General features: G+C 42.8%; 1 protein-coding gene across 1 annotated transcript in view; it reads right to left on the bottom strand.

The window, feature by feature from the left end:
• The window catches only part of atp1a3a (ATPase Na+/K+ transporting subunit alpha 3a), a gene marked incomplete at its 5' end in the record, with an annotated part of 37,524 nt that extends 20,407 nt beyond the window's left edge, over nucleotides 1-17,117 (bottom strand). The window contains 9 exons of the mRNA XM_083782256.1: nucleotides 1,733-1,912; nucleotides 2,483-2,571; nucleotides 3,948-4,065; nucleotides 4,806-4,940; nucleotides 7,294-7,407; nucleotides 9,448-9,651; nucleotides 11,186-11,245; nucleotides 15,100-15,225; nucleotides 17,100-17,117. Coding sequence (XP_083638382.1) covers nucleotides 1,733-1,912; nucleotides 2,483-2,571; nucleotides 3,948-4,065; nucleotides 4,806-4,940; nucleotides 7,294-7,407; nucleotides 9,448-9,651; nucleotides 11,186-11,245; nucleotides 15,100-15,225; nucleotides 17,100-17,117 — 1,044 coding nt within the window. The remainder of the gene's footprint in view (nucleotides 1-1,732; nucleotides 1,913-2,482; nucleotides 2,572-3,947; nucleotides 4,066-4,805; nucleotides 4,941-7,293; nucleotides 7,408-9,447; nucleotides 9,652-11,185; nucleotides 11,246-15,099; nucleotides 15,226-17,099) is intronic.
• Between the last annotated feature and the right edge of the window lie 1,135 nt (nucleotides 17,118-18,252).

Here is an 18,252-nt window from a genome sequence, read left to right as displayed (position 1 = left end):
TACACAACCTACACAACCAACACAAGCTCACAAAGTACACCACCACCAGCCCTGAGTGAAACAGTAGGTTGCATTTAGGACTTGTATTCTGTATGCTACAAAGTATTTCTTCTTAAAGATGGAGTTCCGTCATTTTTATGTGGACACGCCCACCAGTTCATTAAGTATGCCTGATTTGCCAGGTGGTGATGGGTGGTGATCTACCTGAACTGAAGTCGCACCCACAGCTGTACGCATGATAAAGGGGGAGGGGATGATATGGTACACTATATCACTGTTTCTTTTCACGTTTGACTGTCATGGTTTCAGCCTCCAGGAAGAAACCCTAAATACAAAGGGAAGACATCATTGAACATAACAACCACAGCAAGGGGTCTAATGAAGTACTGTCACCTCGAACACATGAAAAACTGGAAGAAAATCACGGCACTCCATCTATAACTTCTCCTGTCTGTATCCTACTCAGATATCCTCTCAGTTCTAACCAGCTTGCAATTCCAGATTAGCCCGATACTCAGTCTAAAATCATTATTCAGACTGAAAGCTCTTCCCACGGCAGCAGTTTCTGGGATTGGCGTTGCCAAAGTGGCAGTCTTCGGTGATTGGTTCACACCAACCAATCCAAATAGTAGCAAAGCAGATGACGTTGTTGTCAATGTGGCTAACTTGGTTGCTAACCAAACAAACACGGTCAATGAGCGCTACTAGCAAAATATGTCGGATGATGATGTTTTTAAAACCTGTCGTTTCTGTAAATTAACTACTTATCATAGGGCAATTTAATAGCCAGATCGGTATGGTCGCAAATTACCACAGTGGGGGCAGCCATGTTTGTTGTTTGACGTCGTCAGTCGTCAATCACAAATTGTGATTGACAGAAAATGAGGACGCCTATTGTGATTGGCCGGAATGTGATGATGTATGATGATAAGACCACCCCTCAATTCACATGTGTGTGGCATTTCTTAATGGGCGTGGCTAATGATTCATGGTCTGGAGCCAGGCTAAGACCAGATAGTACAGAGGTGGGATTTAATACATTATTAGAGCAATTAAGATAAGGCCAGATAAGCTGACAGACAAATTAAGTATAAATAATGTTAGCGAGTGCATTGCAACCGACTAAAAGTCTTTCTCGTTGTCTTTTACAAAGCAAATAAACTCACCTAACTATCACTGAAGTTGACTAAAGGTCTTTACACACTAGGAATGAAAAGTGAATCGCTTGGTCTACGTTATCCGCTAACCACAATTTCAGATCACTAAATATAATACATATAGTATGTTTTTCAATAATGGAATAAATTGCCCCTGGTGTGTAAAGGCCTTAAAATATCTGCAAGATGCTATTTGACTCAGGTCTGCACACAACACCACCCTGTAAAGACAGAATGACATGGATATTGGAAAACAGAGGTACAGTATATACACACACACACACACACACACACACACACACACACACACACACACACACACACACACACACACACACACACACACACACACACACACACACACACACACACACACACACACACACACACACACACACAAGTATGCTGTCCATTTTATAGTCTAAAAACTACAATCCCCAGATAAGATGAAATATATACTGTCAAACTGCAGTAATCAAACGATATACCCCCCCGATATACACACGTATAGAAACCTAGTAGTAGTATGGTGCAATACACACACACACATACACACACCATCCTCCTCTACTCACAGTGACGGTGGCCAGAAGACCCTCGGGCACGTTGGCCACGATGATGCCGATGAGGAAGATGACGGCCTCCAGCCAGGTGTAGCCCAGGGCGACGGCCAGGATGAAGAAGCTGACGCCCAGGAAGACCGCCACGCCTGTGATCAGGTGGATGAAGTGTTCGATCTCCCTGGCAATGGGCGTCTGCCAGAGGAAGAAGAGGAGGAGGTGGAGGGTTTGGATTTGGATTCAAGTAACTTTGGAGGATAATGACATGACAATAACAAACCGTCTGCTCTATGTTTATTAAGCCATTAACCCAGAGGTATGAAGAACCGGGATGACTGGAAGAGATGATGGAGGGCTCGTCTGAGGACGACCTAGAGTGATTCGGACCCGAGTCCAATTCTACAAATGTGACTCTTTGATAGAGAGACAGTCATGGCGGCAAGACTAACTGTTCAGGAGAGGAGAACAACACAATTTTTTATCCAAAATGAGTTAATTTCAGAGCTGAAATCGACATGTAAATATGAAATAAATGCTTAAACATGAAGCTAGGTGTAATGTTAGAGACCACAGAAGTGAACCTTTCAAGCCTGTTTTCTCAACTCACTGGTGGGTCAAACTGAACAACCAATATGTCAATATGTAGCTGCTATGATTTCATGCTTTCACATGACATGAAAAAAACGAAAAAACGCTCACAATTTCAACAAGATTCTTCAAAAATGTTCACAAATGGCAGACGCCAGGATGAAAGTGTTTAAATACCTTGCCGGTCTCCAGGCCAGAGGTCAGGGTAGCGATGCGGCCCATCACAGTACGGTCACCGGTACACACCACGATGCCGCGCGCCGTGCCTGGACAATGGTCCAAAAATATATAGATTTTAACAAATGATATGCAGCCTGCATAGCTATAGTTCAGGCAGACAACTCATGAGTGTGCCTACCTACTAGTCTCATGCATTCTTTATCTGATCAGAGCGGCTATTTAAACTTCTTTGCCTACCTGCTCATTCATGGCTTCCCTCCTGCTCATCAGTTTTTTGCAAATCCCACCGCCTCCCCAGCATTCACCTGTATGCTCTGTTTCTAGTCTCCCCTGCATGGGGTCTTAATTCATTCCCTGTAATTCTATTTGGCTTATAACTTAACTAAACTGTTAATGTTACAGGGAATGAATAGGGACCAATCTATGCTTCATACTGTACATCTATGCTCAATAAATATATAGAGTTGTCTGACTGAACGAAATATAATGTACAGGAATGTGTTACGTTTGATTGAAAAAAAGAACAAGAGTGAAAATCAAGAATGAGAGTGAAGAAGATGTGATGACAACTGTGATCCCTACACTGTATGCAATACCAAATAATGTCCACACGGAGGCAGCATACACCATCCTCTTCCCACCATGACCAATAATGGTGTATTTTGTATTGGTGTAACCTCCCCAAAACATCTGTAGTATCTTGAGAACCATCTGACCAATAGGCGTCAAACTCCAGATAGGTAGTCCAGAACCACCCATCCGACCAATATGCCCATTTATAGGCATATGGACATTTGGTTGTCCAAACCGATAGGCCCACAAATATGTTCAAACTCTGCATATTGCACATCGCCGAGGAGCGAGGGAGAGATGCGCCGAGTGGAAATCTTTTAGATCAGCGGCAGTGACCAATAAAACCGCACACATGTAAAGTCATGTTTCATAGTGTGAGACACTGTGTGTGTATGCTGATATTGATGATGATGATGATGATGATGGAAGAAATAGAACAAGAGGATGAATATGGTGATGATGATTATCCCATTCTGACCAGGCACCCATTTTGGTGTTGGCATCATGTTATGCTTTAGCTATTGAAAAATAGCAGATCTACAAGCTCATAGCGCGCCACCGAGTGGCGCGCTACGAGCTTGTAGGTCTGCTATTTTTGAAAAATCGAAGAACGACAGACATTTTTAGAATCTGATCTCAGGTCAGAATGAGTTAATCAGACCAGTGTGTGTCCAGTGGAAACCTCGTATGAATCTGATCTCAGGTCAGAATGGGTTATGATGATGGTGATGATGGTGAACGGCAAAGGCGGTAGTGTGTAGAAGGGAAAGCGAAGCAAGACTAGCTGTGTGTGATGATGATAGCTGGCTGAAAACATCTGCGACCATGACAGTCAGGCGTCAGTTCAAATGACCCCGATGTCACGGTCAGGCAGTTGGCCGTACTGTACCTTCGACACAGTTGGTGGAGAAAAAAGCGATGTTGCGGGTCTCCAGAGGGTTGTCATGGGTACAGTCAGGTGACCTGGTCTGTGGCTCTGATTCGCCAGTCAGGGAGGAGTTGTCCACCTGCGAAGAACAGGATTATTTGAGAGAGAGAGAGAGATATGTCCGTGTGTGTGTGTGTCCTGAATCAGTCCAATCTGTTGTGGAGAGGGGGTGTGTGTGTGTGTTAATATTAAGTTGGCTATTCCAGTTGCCTTTTATGGTGTTAAACAGGGCGTGGACCAATGCAAATAATGCACACATGAACGAGCATTTGATTTACGAACAGGTGTAATTCATCATCTGATGTACACCTGAGATGCAAACAAACCAAGGCTTCAAAACATGCTTTCATGATGAATCAGACTTGGTCTATACTTAATTGCAAACCTACACTAAAAGATAGTAGAAATGTAGGAGAGGCACCATGTGTGTGTACCACGTGAACGTCTACCTATGTGCATGTATGTCAGTGTGCACGTGCACTTATGCGTGTGTGTGTGAGTCAGTATACATGCTGATAGCTGTCCATGTATGTCCAGGCATGTATGTATGTGCATGTGTGTGCGTTACGCCTGATTTATACTGTACGGGAACCCCTTTTGGTGTTATAATTTAGCTATTGAAAAATAGCAGATCTACAAGCTCATAGCGCGCCACCGAGTGTCGCGCTACGAGCTTGTAGGTCTGCTATTTTTGAAAAATCGTAGAAATGTGGCGCAAATCTTTGAACATATATTCTTTCAAAGTGAATGTTTTTATCTCGGGTCTAAATGCATTGAGGTGCGCATGCCTTTGTGCGAGTGTGTGCAGTGCAGTCCCACCTTGCAGCCGTGGGCGGAGACGATGCGGAGGTCAGCAGGGATCCTGTCTCCTCCTTTCACCTCCACCAGATCTCCTCCCACCACCTCCTCAGCGTTTATCGTGATCTTCTCCCCCTCGCGGATCACTAGGGCTTGCTGGAGACGGAGGGAGGGAGGGAAGGAGGGAGGGAGGGAGGCGGGAAAGAGAAGAGGGAAAAATCAACCCTTTTTGACCTGAAATCAGATTCTAAAAATGTCATTCTTCGATTTTTCAAAAATAGCAGACAAATAGCAGATCTACAAGCTCGAGCTTGTAGATCTGCTATTATTTAATAGCTAAAGCATAACATAATGCTAACACCAAAAGGGATTCCCGCCCAGAATGGAGAAAGGTGTGAGAAAGTTATAATCAAAGTCTGTCCACCTCGACTCAACGAGATGCTCTCCATTGCTAAGATGGAACAAATCCGTAAATTCAGAAGCTAAGAATGTGGAAGCCATTCCTGGCACTGCCTGACAATTGTGTAATATGCGATCTGTATATCTGGCTGCTATGGTGCATCCTTCACTTATGGATTCCAACTGCCCCTGGGCGGCGGTGGCTCAGGGGTAGAGTGCCTGGATGGAAACCGCAAGGTTGCCAGTTCGAACCCGGGCTCCCCCAGAGTTACTGTCGAAGTGTCCTTGAGCAAGACACTGAACCCCTAATTGCTCCCGATGTGCTAGTTGGTGCCTTGCATGGTTTCCGCTGCCATCGGTGTATGAATGTGTGTGTGAATGGGTGAATGTAATGCACAATCTCTGTAAAGCGCCTTGGATAAAGGCGCTATATAAATGCACCATTTACCATTTACCCCTGCTTTACTGATGGTCATCGATTCCACCCATGTGTCCTTTCTTTTTTTATCGTCTAGTTAGTTTATGTGTTTTTTCTTTTTCTTTCTGTCATTATGTGTCCTGAACTATATGAAAAATATCTAAAATAAATTATATTTAAAAATAAGTCAGTCCACTTCATAGAGTTAAATGCATGTGGTTCTGTGTCAAACACAGACGAGGACGTAATCAATCCATCAGGGCTTGTTCAGTGTGATATTTTACATTGATTACATTTGAGAATGATGGGCTATGGCAGCACAGAATTCATCTGCTACACCATTAAAAGTCATAATCACCACTCAACGGTGTGTTTGTCATGAGAAGGGACCTTTTACCTAACCTATCGTTACTTTTTTTTGGGGAAAAATATTTATAACAACAATGAGCCATCAGCTAGGAACTGTAATACAGATAAATCCACACACCAAATAGCACCCATTAAAAGGATTTTAATCTGCAAAAGTAGTGACATTTTGACCAACAAGTGTCCATCTCAGATTTCAGAGCCGGCATTGCTCGAAACATCTACTTTTGCAGATTACAATCCTTTTAACAAGAGCTATTTGGTGTGCAGATTTTTCTGTTTCAATTCCACCATCATGCATAGCTTTGTTTAGAAAAGCACACAGAGTCCTTCCAGAACGTGTATGAGAATATCTGGACTCATGGCCTCTGCCATATCATTGACTGCATATGAAGCCTTTCCAGAGATGGATGCAATCTCTGGGAATATACAGTCACCTGTCCTGTTGAGTAGTCATGACTGCAGAGTCAGACACACTGGCTTTACGACAGTGGCGGGACAGACATTTTCTCTCAGAAGGGGTTCCTGTGGGAACGGTTCTTTCCACAGACGACTGACCGCCTCACTGGTTGCTGTGCCACTCACGAAGGCAGGACAGCCAGTGGAATGTGGAACAACAGCCTACGGGGCTGCCCACGTAAACTACCTGGAGCTGATGCCGGTTCTCCTAGCATTACTGCATTCTGAACCGTTCGTCCGTGGCTGTCTCCACATATGTTTTGGTGAGGAGGATTCCAGGGTGACTATTAGGCCGATTGGGCACAAACTGGGGTGCCATATCATTTTCTCTCAAAGTGTGTCCCTACTGAATTCAGCTCTGAGGAGGAACAGAGGATGCATCGCCTCTGCCCGCTACGGGCCTTGTAGGCTGTACATGGATCTTCCACCTGCTACTGAGTTCCCTAACACTGGGTGTAAAATTAAGAAAGTGTAAAAATGGCCAATATGTGTATTTTTTCCCCCCGATTATTGTGGGAAAGTGCAATCATCCAATCCACTAGTAAGGGTTGAATACCAACCACTTGCCATTCTGGGAAATCTTTTGGAGGCGCTATCCACATGTTTAGCTGTGTTGCTTATTCCAAGAACACGCGATCCTTACAATCTATACCTGGTTGTAAAGGTGACTAATGATAACATACAATACCACTTGGCATTATTAAAGTGGAGAGATAATGGACCAAAGTTAAGTTCCCGAACTATTGTTGCTGAGTTTATCTAACCAATGAAAGTTATTTTTCCCTGTTTCCTGATAAGTAACAGTGTTGGACATAGTATGCGACCATATTGAACCCCATTAGGCTCATTCCAATGCCAGTGTCATACCTGCGGCACCATGTTCTTGAAGGACTCCATGATCTTGGAGCTCTTGGCCTCCTGGAAGTAGGAGAAACAGCCGGTGATGATGACCACAGCTGACAGCACGATACCCAGGTACAACTACACAGAGAGAGAGAGAGAGAGAGAGAGAGAGAGAGAGAGAAGGGAGATGTTACAGTCTTCATTTTGTTCAGTGACATCTCATTATTTTAAATACTCTGAAAATAATAACCAGTAAACAGACAACTACAGGGAAAGTCTACAGATCTGGCTTTCATATTTAATCTCTCACAACCGTCTATAAATACACTGGATATGAACAAAGAGGCCCCAAAACCAATAAACCATGAGAGGGAGAGGGAGAGAGAGACAGAGAGAGAGAGAGAGAGAGGAAGCAGGATATAAATATTACTGTCACATTCAGAGCAACAATACATCTCATATCACATATTTGTATATTTTGTTATAAATTAGATACAAACTTTTTTTTTGTATCTAAAAGTACAGTAGGCTAGTACACTGTGTGTGCTCTGATTCAACAGCATAACAGTTTATATACGTAACAGTTGTCGCTCCGAGAGGGCAGACGTGTCCTGAAGTAGTTGTAACCTTAACTGCTATGCCGCCTCTGGGCGACTGATTTCCCCCCACAGGATAATAAATCTATCTATCTGCACTGACTGCTCTTGTAGCATACTTCGGTGACCAGTCTGACAACATGACAGTATCTGTACACATCGGAGGGAGTGTGGTCGGTGGACATGACAAAAGCACAAGGCCAGTTCCCATTCTATTCGTACAATATGCATTATACCGTACGTACGTCATAAGACATAATAACTGGATGTTGCTCGCTGAAAAGACGAGGATTTTTAAACTGAAAGATTTTGGTTGAAAACCAGGTACTTTCAACAGATGACATGGTTGTACAACAAAGTATAAATGACTAGTGTGTCTCAGTCCTTCATGCCGACTCTGGCAACTGTGTCCTCGCTTTGTCTGTGCATTTTCCCCAGAGTCCGGCCCATTGGCTTGTCTCTGTCACTTTGTCCCTTCCACGCTGTACGTGTCAACGCCGTTTAGCCTTGAGACTTCAGCACTACGTGCTGACCCGGCACGAAACAACGCTGACCCATAAACCTTTGCTCTTGGCCTGCTGTGAGTGATGCTCCCCCCATGGCGGAAACAAAAGAGACACTGACACGATGCTATCTGTCGGCCTGAGAGGAGTCCTGTCTGTCGGGTGCAGCTCAGCTGACGCCATGCTGTCACCAAGCTCTCTTTTCATGACTTGCCGAAAACAAGCCTCTATAGTCTACTAATCCAAGGAGGGGTGCCCCAGGGCGCGGCCATAGCTGCGGTGTACCATTAAGCGCAGCTTTACACCGCAGCACCTGGCCTACAGGGCACTGCTCCATGGATTAGTCTATAGGGGGAAACACCCTCTATCTATCCACCCTATTTCTATACATCCATCAGTCTATGCATCCAGCCGTTTGTCCACGTCCAAGATGCATGGAACTACCTACTGTATTTATCCTACCATCCATCAATCCCTTTCTCTTATGTATCCTTCCCTTTCCTCTCTGTATCTACTCATTGGCATCTGCATGTTCCACCGCTGTAGCAGCACAGATGGCATGAGCAGCCCACCACCTTGCGGTGGTGATTTCGTAGACGGAAACTAAGAATGTTCACTGATTAAAAATAAATAAATAAACTAAGCTATGATGACTAAAACCAAGACTAACTTATATATTGACGATTTCATCAAAAAAATAAAAACTAGACTAAAATGTATGGTTGCATTCTGAAAATAGCAAGTGCGAGCGATGCGTTGTGAGCTTGTAGATCTGCTATTTGCAGCATGCAACCAAGTGTAAAATCAGGCATTATGACACCATCAAGGCCCACCAACATACATTTTAGTCGACTAAATCAACTGTAGATTCAGTCGACTAAAATCTCATATTTAGTTCTAGACTAGACTAACACATTTTAGATGACTAAAATATGACTAAAACTAAATCAAAATTTGACGTCAAAATCAACACTGGCACCATGTCTGTCTACTGTACCTCCCCACCAATCCCTCGACCCACCAACCCAACCTGCTGCCCCACCACACCTCCCTCTCTCCCTCTCTCTCTCTCATCTTACATTGTCTCCGGCAGGCTCGTCCTCGGTGGCAGCCTGGATGGCATAGGCCAAGAAGCAGAGGATAGCTCCGGTCCACAGCAGAATGGAGAAACCCCCGAACAGCTGGCGACAGAACTTGACCCACTCCGGGGTGGTGGGGGGTGGGGTCAGGGCGTTGGGGCCGTCCCTGGCCAGGTACTCTGCTGCCCTGGCATTGGTCAGACCCTGAACACCCGGGGAGGAGGAGGAGGAGGGGGCAGAGGGAAGACGGTCAGGTGGACAAAAGAGGGAGTGAAAGAAAAGATAGAGGTTGAGAGCCATTGCAGGGAGGAGAGAAAAGAACAGGTTGAAGAGTGGTGAGAGAGGTAGGTGTTGAAGAGCAGGATGGCTCATCAATGAACATCACATGGTATCACTGTCTGTGAACAGTTGCGGACAAATTCCGCATCATCAAGTAAACGCAGTATAACACAACACCAAACACGTCTGACAAGCTTTTCTACAGTGCTTTACCTACTGTATTGTATTTTTGCAGTGGATGGTGCAAAAATATATATTTTTGCATTCAAAATAAGAAATCAGGTGTCTTTGAGAGTGACATGTTTCGCAGAGTCACGTCACGTGGCCTGTGGACCACCTCCCTCCATGCAAAACCCAACATGGGTAATATTGAGGCGTCTATCTTTCCCACAGTATATGATTGATGTGTTCCTTGCTTGACAAAAAGCCCAAGGTCTCAGCTTGATGCATTGTGACGCGATGGTTGCTCGCTTGTAGGTCTGTTCTTTTTGGTATCACAGTCTAGTGAGTGAAGTTGCAGGACTCTTTTTTTTGTCTCGTCAAATGACAATCATATGATCAGTGATATCTGCTTGTTTAACTTCATTTCATATGCTGAGATGATCAGGTGAGGGCAAAATTAATTGACCTATGAAGAGATATGGCGTTCTGTACAGTAATTAGACGGATCCCAGGGCTATTCAGAGAGAGAGTAGCCTACAACACTCCCGTACCTAGACCTCTGTTGTACACGTAGAATATTAACATAACATTCAAACATATATTTCTATATAACTTTTCGCATTTCTCCGCATATTTCGCAACTTTCTGCATATTTCACAACTTTCCGAAATTTCACAACTTTCTGAAATTTCACAACTTTCTGAAATTGCATAAAAATCACAAAAAACCTTTTCAACGTGACTGGATGGAGCTATCACCTCTCTCTTGTCTCCTCTAATCTCTTCTAATCTCTGCTCTGTTTTTCTGTCATAAAACAGATGCGTCTTCCATCCTCATAAATACATTAATAAATTAGATAAAAATTCAACAACAGCACTGATACCTGAATGCAAAACACTGATACTGAAATGAATGGTTTCCACATCCCAGTGGCTTCCTTGTTAGTCAAACAAACGACATGCAGTATGCTTTAGAAAAGGATCAGCAGCAATGTCAAGCATCTGTGTCATTTTAGATTATTGCATTGGCTATCCAAAAACAGCAGATATACAAGCTTACTTCTTGACTTTGTAGAGTCGCCCTGATGTGTTAACTACTGTATGGTACTGTACAATGACTCGTAGTCAAAGGGATAAACTTAATTAATTGCCAGTCCACTGGTAAGGTTGAATGTTCTTTAACCACTTAAACCCTATATAATACATTGTATGGAGTCCCCCAGGGCTCTAGACTAGGTAACCTCTTATTTTCTCTCTAAACTAAATATCTTCGTAAAGAATTGCCAATCTCAATTTACCTGGACGATATCAGTGTTGTATTTCCGGCAAACCTCCTCAATGGACATCTTGTGTTCTGTCTGTAGAAAGAAAAGAACAAACATAATTATGGATAAGCCATTATATGCTGACATTTCAGTGACATTTTGTCATGGATTGAGTATTTACAAAATACTGTCAATCATTATGAAACCTTTCTAGTCAAAGCACAATCTTAAAAAAAAAAAACGAAGAAAAAAGGCTGTGAGGTTTTTCTAGCATATATTCGTGAGTCAATTTTATCTTCAATTGATTCCTGGCATTTCCTTTATCCTTTGGCATACCAGTAGACATGCTCGACAATTCCGATCTCAGGTCTCAGGTAAGGCAGTGGTTCTGAACTTGTGGGTTGGGACACCCAGGGGGGTCCCCACATGATTGTGTCCCCACATGACAAGGACTTTTAAGATCTTTTAATGCGTCAAAAAAAGAAAGAAAGAAAAAAAAAAAGACCATTACTGCAAAAAAATAATCTACACGGCCCATTTTCACAATATATATTTGTGGAACAGAGTCGATCAAAATGTAATGCCTCAAATCCTTCAATAGAGGGCATGCATAATGCACATGCAACTCGAGTACGAGTGGCAAAGTGAGTTTAACGTCGTAAAATGCAATCAGATAGGACTCTTCTGTTTGGATGTATGGGCTGTCAAGGCCAGAAAGTAGGTTTTACTGCCACTCAGTATGCGTTCCCGCATAACTTCTGAGTATGATGATGATGTCACACGCATAGCAGATCATTAACAGTATAGATTCCCCCGTCCCCCGTGTAAAGGAAGGGACATTCCTATATATTTAGCTCATGGCTCCACACAGTAGGAAATCCCTCCTTCACTGGGATTATATTTCTCTGGCATATTAACCTCAAACCACACAACTATGCCACGACCACAGTTCAATAATAATACTTGGTTTAGCTCCCTATCAATTACATTGCTTCAGGATCAGAGTTGTGAGAACTGGATCAATGCCAGGAATATGCCGTTTACGGAATTCTGTTTTTCTCTCAAGAGTCTACTGTATATTGAGAGTTTGATGAAATAAAGAAAGAAACAACATTACAGAATTGACCCTCATTGGTTACACACTTTTAGCATTGTGTCAACCTCCTCAGAATGAAGACTATTTTGATATTGATTCCAACATTGTGAGCACTATGTGTTTGTTCAGTAAACAAAAGATTTGTATAGACACAAATTGTATCCAATCAGGAGAGAAACACACAAATAGCATTTATCAGCTTAAATTCAAATCATCTTTTTTCCCCATCACTTGTGTATCCTGTATTGTGTATTCTGTAAGTTCTCTATCCTGGTTCAAATTCATATCCTGATCTAAAAACATATTTTAGGCTGAAACTATTTTAAGCCCCCTATATCACAATGATTGCTATCAGAATATAGATGTATTTATCAAATAAAGTACACCAGGTAAGCAACAATACAAAACAAATCTGTAGGTCACAACATTTCATTTCCCATTCGCTTGTCATAACATGAGCTGTGACTGTAATATACTGTTGCTCTGAGTATCTTGTGAATTCCACCCATCCATCTGTGGTTAATGTGATGAACACAGCTTGTTTGAGGCTCTGTGTCACTTTAGCTTTTGTCTCTTGGCACAGAGCTGGTAGTACTGTTTGACTAAAGCAAGATTTATACTTGGTTGCAAGTAATGTCAATGTCAATCAATTTGTCCTCTGATGTATACTTTTTCCGTGTGTGAACATAACTGACTGGGATTTTGAACGTCCAAAACCCATGCGGTATTACAGATTTTTGGCCTCGCTCTGCGCCCTTTCATATTATGGAAGCCGTGCTGAACGCACACACATATGGCATACCACATTCCTGCATATTTTAGCATTGGGGGAGTATGTCCATATCCATATGTTAATTATATTCGCTTTGCGCAATTTGCTATTAAGCCCCTTGACCTAAAAACACTCTGCGCATACCGATACACCTGCAGGCCACCTGACCACCTCTTAAATGCAAAAAGCAATGTTTGATTTTACACAAGAGCGGCTCTGTGCGCTGCTTTGGAGTGTTGCCATGTCTGTTTATTATAATCTTTGGGCTTCTTTTTCTGTATAGTTGCTTGTAAATATTGGTAGTTGTGGTTGCTTTTCTTGTTTCTAAAGTGCTTATTTGGGCTTTTCTCCTAATGTTGTTTAAATCAGTGATCCTCACACAGTGACATTGCCATGTCAAGGACCCCCAGATGAATGCATTTGCCCAACTAACTAAATATTTTGTGCCCTGACAGATTTGTGTTTTTAAATGATTCAATAAAATGTTTCAAAAGATATTCCACAATTGTCACTTTTTTTCCAAGATTCCTTTTGAAAATAGCAGATCTACAAGCTCACAATGCATCACATCATGATCAGGACGCGTTGTGAGCTTGTAAATGGGCACCAGTGCCACATTGGCACAAAGGGTGGTGACCACTTGTCGGTTTAAACATCTATGAGATCCCCCACATTTGTATGTAAATTACAATTCTGCACAGCACATTCTATACATTCATTAAAACTATGAACTCTGACTGCATGCAGTGCATGGGGATATATATTTATAATTATCATTATAATAATGTGCAAGAAAATATTTAAAAAGAAGGAAGAACTTTATATGTATTTGTGGACAATCAAAACATGTTGGAAATTTTAATGTGTCAAATTGATCTTGATATGGCACTCTCACTATCTAGAAAATAAAAACATGACACTTCATTTAAAAAAGGTTGCAGACACCTGTTATAGGCGCTTCTTTTGGGATTAATTTTATAGACCTATTTACTTGTTTCTATGAGACATGGCAACAGCGCTCTCTGCTGCAGGAGGGACGGTTTTCTTTGGTAAAATGTTGACATTTGAAATCGTCATAGTTCGCTCATTTCTCAACCTTTAAATGTTTTTTAAACATTTCCATAAGTTTGGATTCATACGCTGTATCACACCCGATTCAATTCTACTTCAGTAAAACGCTATAAAGCGAAGACCATAACATCGGGGATCCCCTGATGTCATTCCACTACGCACTGCAGTGACTGCAGGTGACGCTTATTCTTACATGAATCGAATGACATAAAATAAAATAAACTACAGCTGTTTTTCCATAGAAACAAATAAGAGCGTGTGTGCAACAGTGCATATACATCATGCAATATCTTTGTCCTTGTCGGGTCCTTGTCGATTGCCGTCTAATGTCTTGTCTTTCATAAAATAATTGAGATTTGAAACGCCCATGATTCTGTGATTTCTCAACCGTTTTTTTAAATGTAAAATTCCCCATAATCCTTAAGAAGTTTGCTTTCATTCGCTGTATGATAGTATGATAAATCATGCTATTGTTCCAGTTAAATAATATATCACGTGAGATCGTATGTTCGGGTTAGACGATTCCGGGAACATTACGCATGCGGATTGACAGCCTATATGCGGCGTATATACTCGCAGTTCCATTCCGATCTGAAAGGTATACAGTAGGTGCCATTTCAAAGGCTTAGTTATTCATTTATGAATCAAATGAACTAGAATAAATATTTTTACAGCTGTTTTCCAATGCTTGACAAATGAACAATGTGCGTGATGTGCGTGGTGAGGTGTCGCATCTTACCGTGCTCATAATGGCAAAATGACATTGGCCACGCCTCCATCTCTTCAAATCTGTCATATTATATGTCATACCATATGACGTTCTTAATGGGGCTCGACGTCTGTTATAATTGTAGTGGTTCTCAAACTTTTGAATTTCACAGACCATCATAACTGAGTGTACAAATGGAATCCCTGGGCCTATAGGAATGGTTAAGGAACCGACATTGTTAAAATCCTAAAGGATCCCAAGTAACCCTAGTCAGTGGAACCAGGCAGTGGTGTACATACCAATGGGACTTCCTTCTTGAGGTCGTCCAGGTCCTTGCCCTTATCCTTCTTTTCCTTCTTGGAAGGTGACTCCTTCTCATCCTTGTCCGTCGTGGTGGCCACGCGGTAGCTGTCAGACCGTCCATACTGAAACACACACAAGCACACACACATTATTTGTATTTGTATCTGCAGCAAAAAAGCGCAATACATACTGTAATACATACAAACGCTAATCTGAAGGTTACATTGTGGTCAAACCAGATACAACTGCTGCACATGCTTAATAACACACAGAGGATAACACATTGATGACATACAGAACAACTCAACAGAAGATGATTTTTTTCCTCCCCCTTAGAGGATATGAAACATTGCCTTCTCCAGATAGACTGTCCATGACAGACAGACAGACTGCCCATGACAGACAGACAGACTGCCCATGACAGACAGACAGACTGCCCATGACAGACAGACAGACTGCCCATGACAGACAGACAGACAGCCCCAGACAGACAGACAGACAGACAGACAGACAGACTGCTCCACAGTCCACACACAGGCTTTTGTACCTTTATTGAGTTACAGTGAAGACAGACAGGAAAGAGGGAGAGAGAGAAGGGGATTGAGATGCAGCAAAGGTCGTCATGAACGGGAGTCGAACATGCAACGCCAGGCCAGAGCCTATATGTGGCATGCGCCTGGACCACTAGGCCAGCGGGCGCCCCGAGGCTAATCTAATAATATGAGTGGAGTGGAGCTCTGATTCCTTCCATAATCATCAACACCCCCCAATCAAAACTAGATTGTGATCCAAACAGAGACTCAATCCTCTGCTGAGTGAGACACTGTGATTAGAAGTATCATCACTGTAGATGACAGACTTGTCAGAGTGCTGGTTGCCACTCAGACAGCTGCCATTGGTGGGTAGGTTACACAGACACAGATTTGACTTTGTCTACGAGGGGGAGACAAAAGGACTAGGCAGAGTTGGGCTGAGAGGTGAGAGAGGGGAATATAGAGGGACTTAAGAGAGAAAAGCAAAAAGGGAAAGACAAAGGGACAGAGAAAAACATGTTTGCATAATATTGTATAGAAAATTTTAAAAACAAGATTAAAGAGAGACAGAGAACAGAGACAGAGAAGAACAAACAATGTATACAGTGCAATCAGTACTGCTGTACGACGGAGCCGAAGAGTTTGATCAATCCTCAAGGCCCCCCCCCCCCCGCCTCCCCGCACCCCCCCCCCCCCTCCGCAGCAGCGCGGAAACAAATAAGTTGTTTTCGCTGGTACTTTTAAAGCAGCTTCTATAGGCCAATGTCCAAGCCAAGGTGAGGACTTTCAGGACTATATTATTATGAGAGAGAGAGAGAGAGAGAGAGAGAGAGAGAGAGAGAGAGAGAGAGAGAGAGAGAGAGAGAGAGAGAGAGAGAGAGAGAGAGAGAGAGAGAGAGAGAGAGAGAGAGAGAGAGAGAGAGAGAGAGAGAGAGAGAGAGAGAGAGAGAGAGAGAGAGAGAGAGAGAGAGAGAGAGAGAGAGAGAGGGTGAGGGAGATATAGAGAGATACGGAGGGAGAGAGAGATCATAGGCGGCGGGTGCGTAGACAGCGCAGACAGCGACTGATCAGCCTATTTTGGACGATATGTCTTTTCTCGAGTCAGTGTGTAGTCTCACTAGTCTGTGTAGGGTTAGGTCTCTTTGGTGAATTCTTGATCAGTGTTATTATGTCACGACTCAAGAACAACTAGGCCTACAAAAGAAACCTGATTAGCATTTGAATAGCCTACTTTTTAACACCTCTTGCCTTGCAACAATTGAGGAACAACAGGGGAGGCGCTGTTTTCCCGAATATTTGACGATGGGATTCTCAGATTGCCGGCGGAGAGGTCCAAAATGTTCGGAATTCCCAGAAAATATGTAATGTAAATGTAAAATGTCCACGAAAATCTTCATGGGGGCCTAAAGGGGGCCTGGGAGTCTTCATGGGGGCTATGGCCCCGTGGCCCCCACAGACTCTACGTCGTTGCTGTACGACATCATGGATGTAGCAGGAAAATGCCATGGATGGCGTCTTACACAAGAATGCTACAAATGTAAGGCGCTTGATGAAACGGGGGCGGACCTCTACGGAGACCTCCTGTGGGTCACGGATGAGTTCAGAGAGAGAGAAGGAACTGGTAGTGAGCAAAATGACACATGTGGGAGCCGACACAAGGTGATTAAGAGTTGGTGTCGGCTAATCGGCATTCTCACCTAGCATAGCATCACATCATATGGAAATTGGTGCGTGGATGTGTGTACAGTACTTGTGTTCATCATATGTATAGTATTTGCAGTTGCACATGTGCCTTTACTGTATGTGTATGTACACACGTAAATCAATGCACTCTGTTGTGTGAAACAATGTGAGTGAACTTGCATCGCATGCATCATTGAGGTGTCCATGTATGCTTGTAACCGTTACTGCAAACTGCACAATACATATCTATACTATATCTGGTACATATTGGGCTACATGTGTACATGTGATGGGGGATCACAGGAGCAAAGATGAATGCATCTTTCTCTCTCTGTCTCCCAGGCCAGCATACATCTCACAATCCAGGAAAAAAACCCAAAGGGTCTTCAGTGAGAAGGCAAAATGTCAGCCCACCATAATCACTGACGGGGGAATTTCTTCCTAACCCTTTTTTTTTTTACAAAAGTAAGTGGATAATATGTAAATTGGCCCCCCAAAAAATATTAAAAAATAAATAAAGATATAGGGCGCTGGTCCTTTAAGAAAAGCGTTGGAGGGGTCTAACGCCAGCACACTAGCATTTGACCCACATGTATGGTAAATCCGCTAATTCCTTATGAAACGCTTTGCATGTTTGTTTTTTTAATGACGAATGGATACGCGTCTTCATATACGCACTGGCATTGCAACACGTTGTGAGGTTGAAGATCTGCCATTTCAGCTTACACTATTAAACAACAACATTTTATATGAACATCTTTCTGTTCCTTCTCTGACACATTGTCCAACCTAATGCACCTGTAAAGCACACATGCACATTTATCCACCTCTTAGACCGTAAACCACATTTTTGGGGGAAAGAAATATGTAAATAAAACCATTATCAAAATGAGCCAGGGAATCCGAGTGGCAGAAGAGTTAAGTACCCATCCT

Source organism: Protomyctophum parallelum, assembly GCF_964188405.1.
Source record: "Protomyctophum parallelum genome assembly, chromosome: 1".
NCBI classification, from domain to species: Eukaryota; Metazoa; Chordata; class Actinopteri; order Myctophiformes; family Myctophidae; genus Protomyctophum; species Protomyctophum parallelum.
The sequence above is the reverse complement of the archived record's forward strand: the minus strand, read 5'-3'. Positions and strand labels throughout refer to the sequence as shown.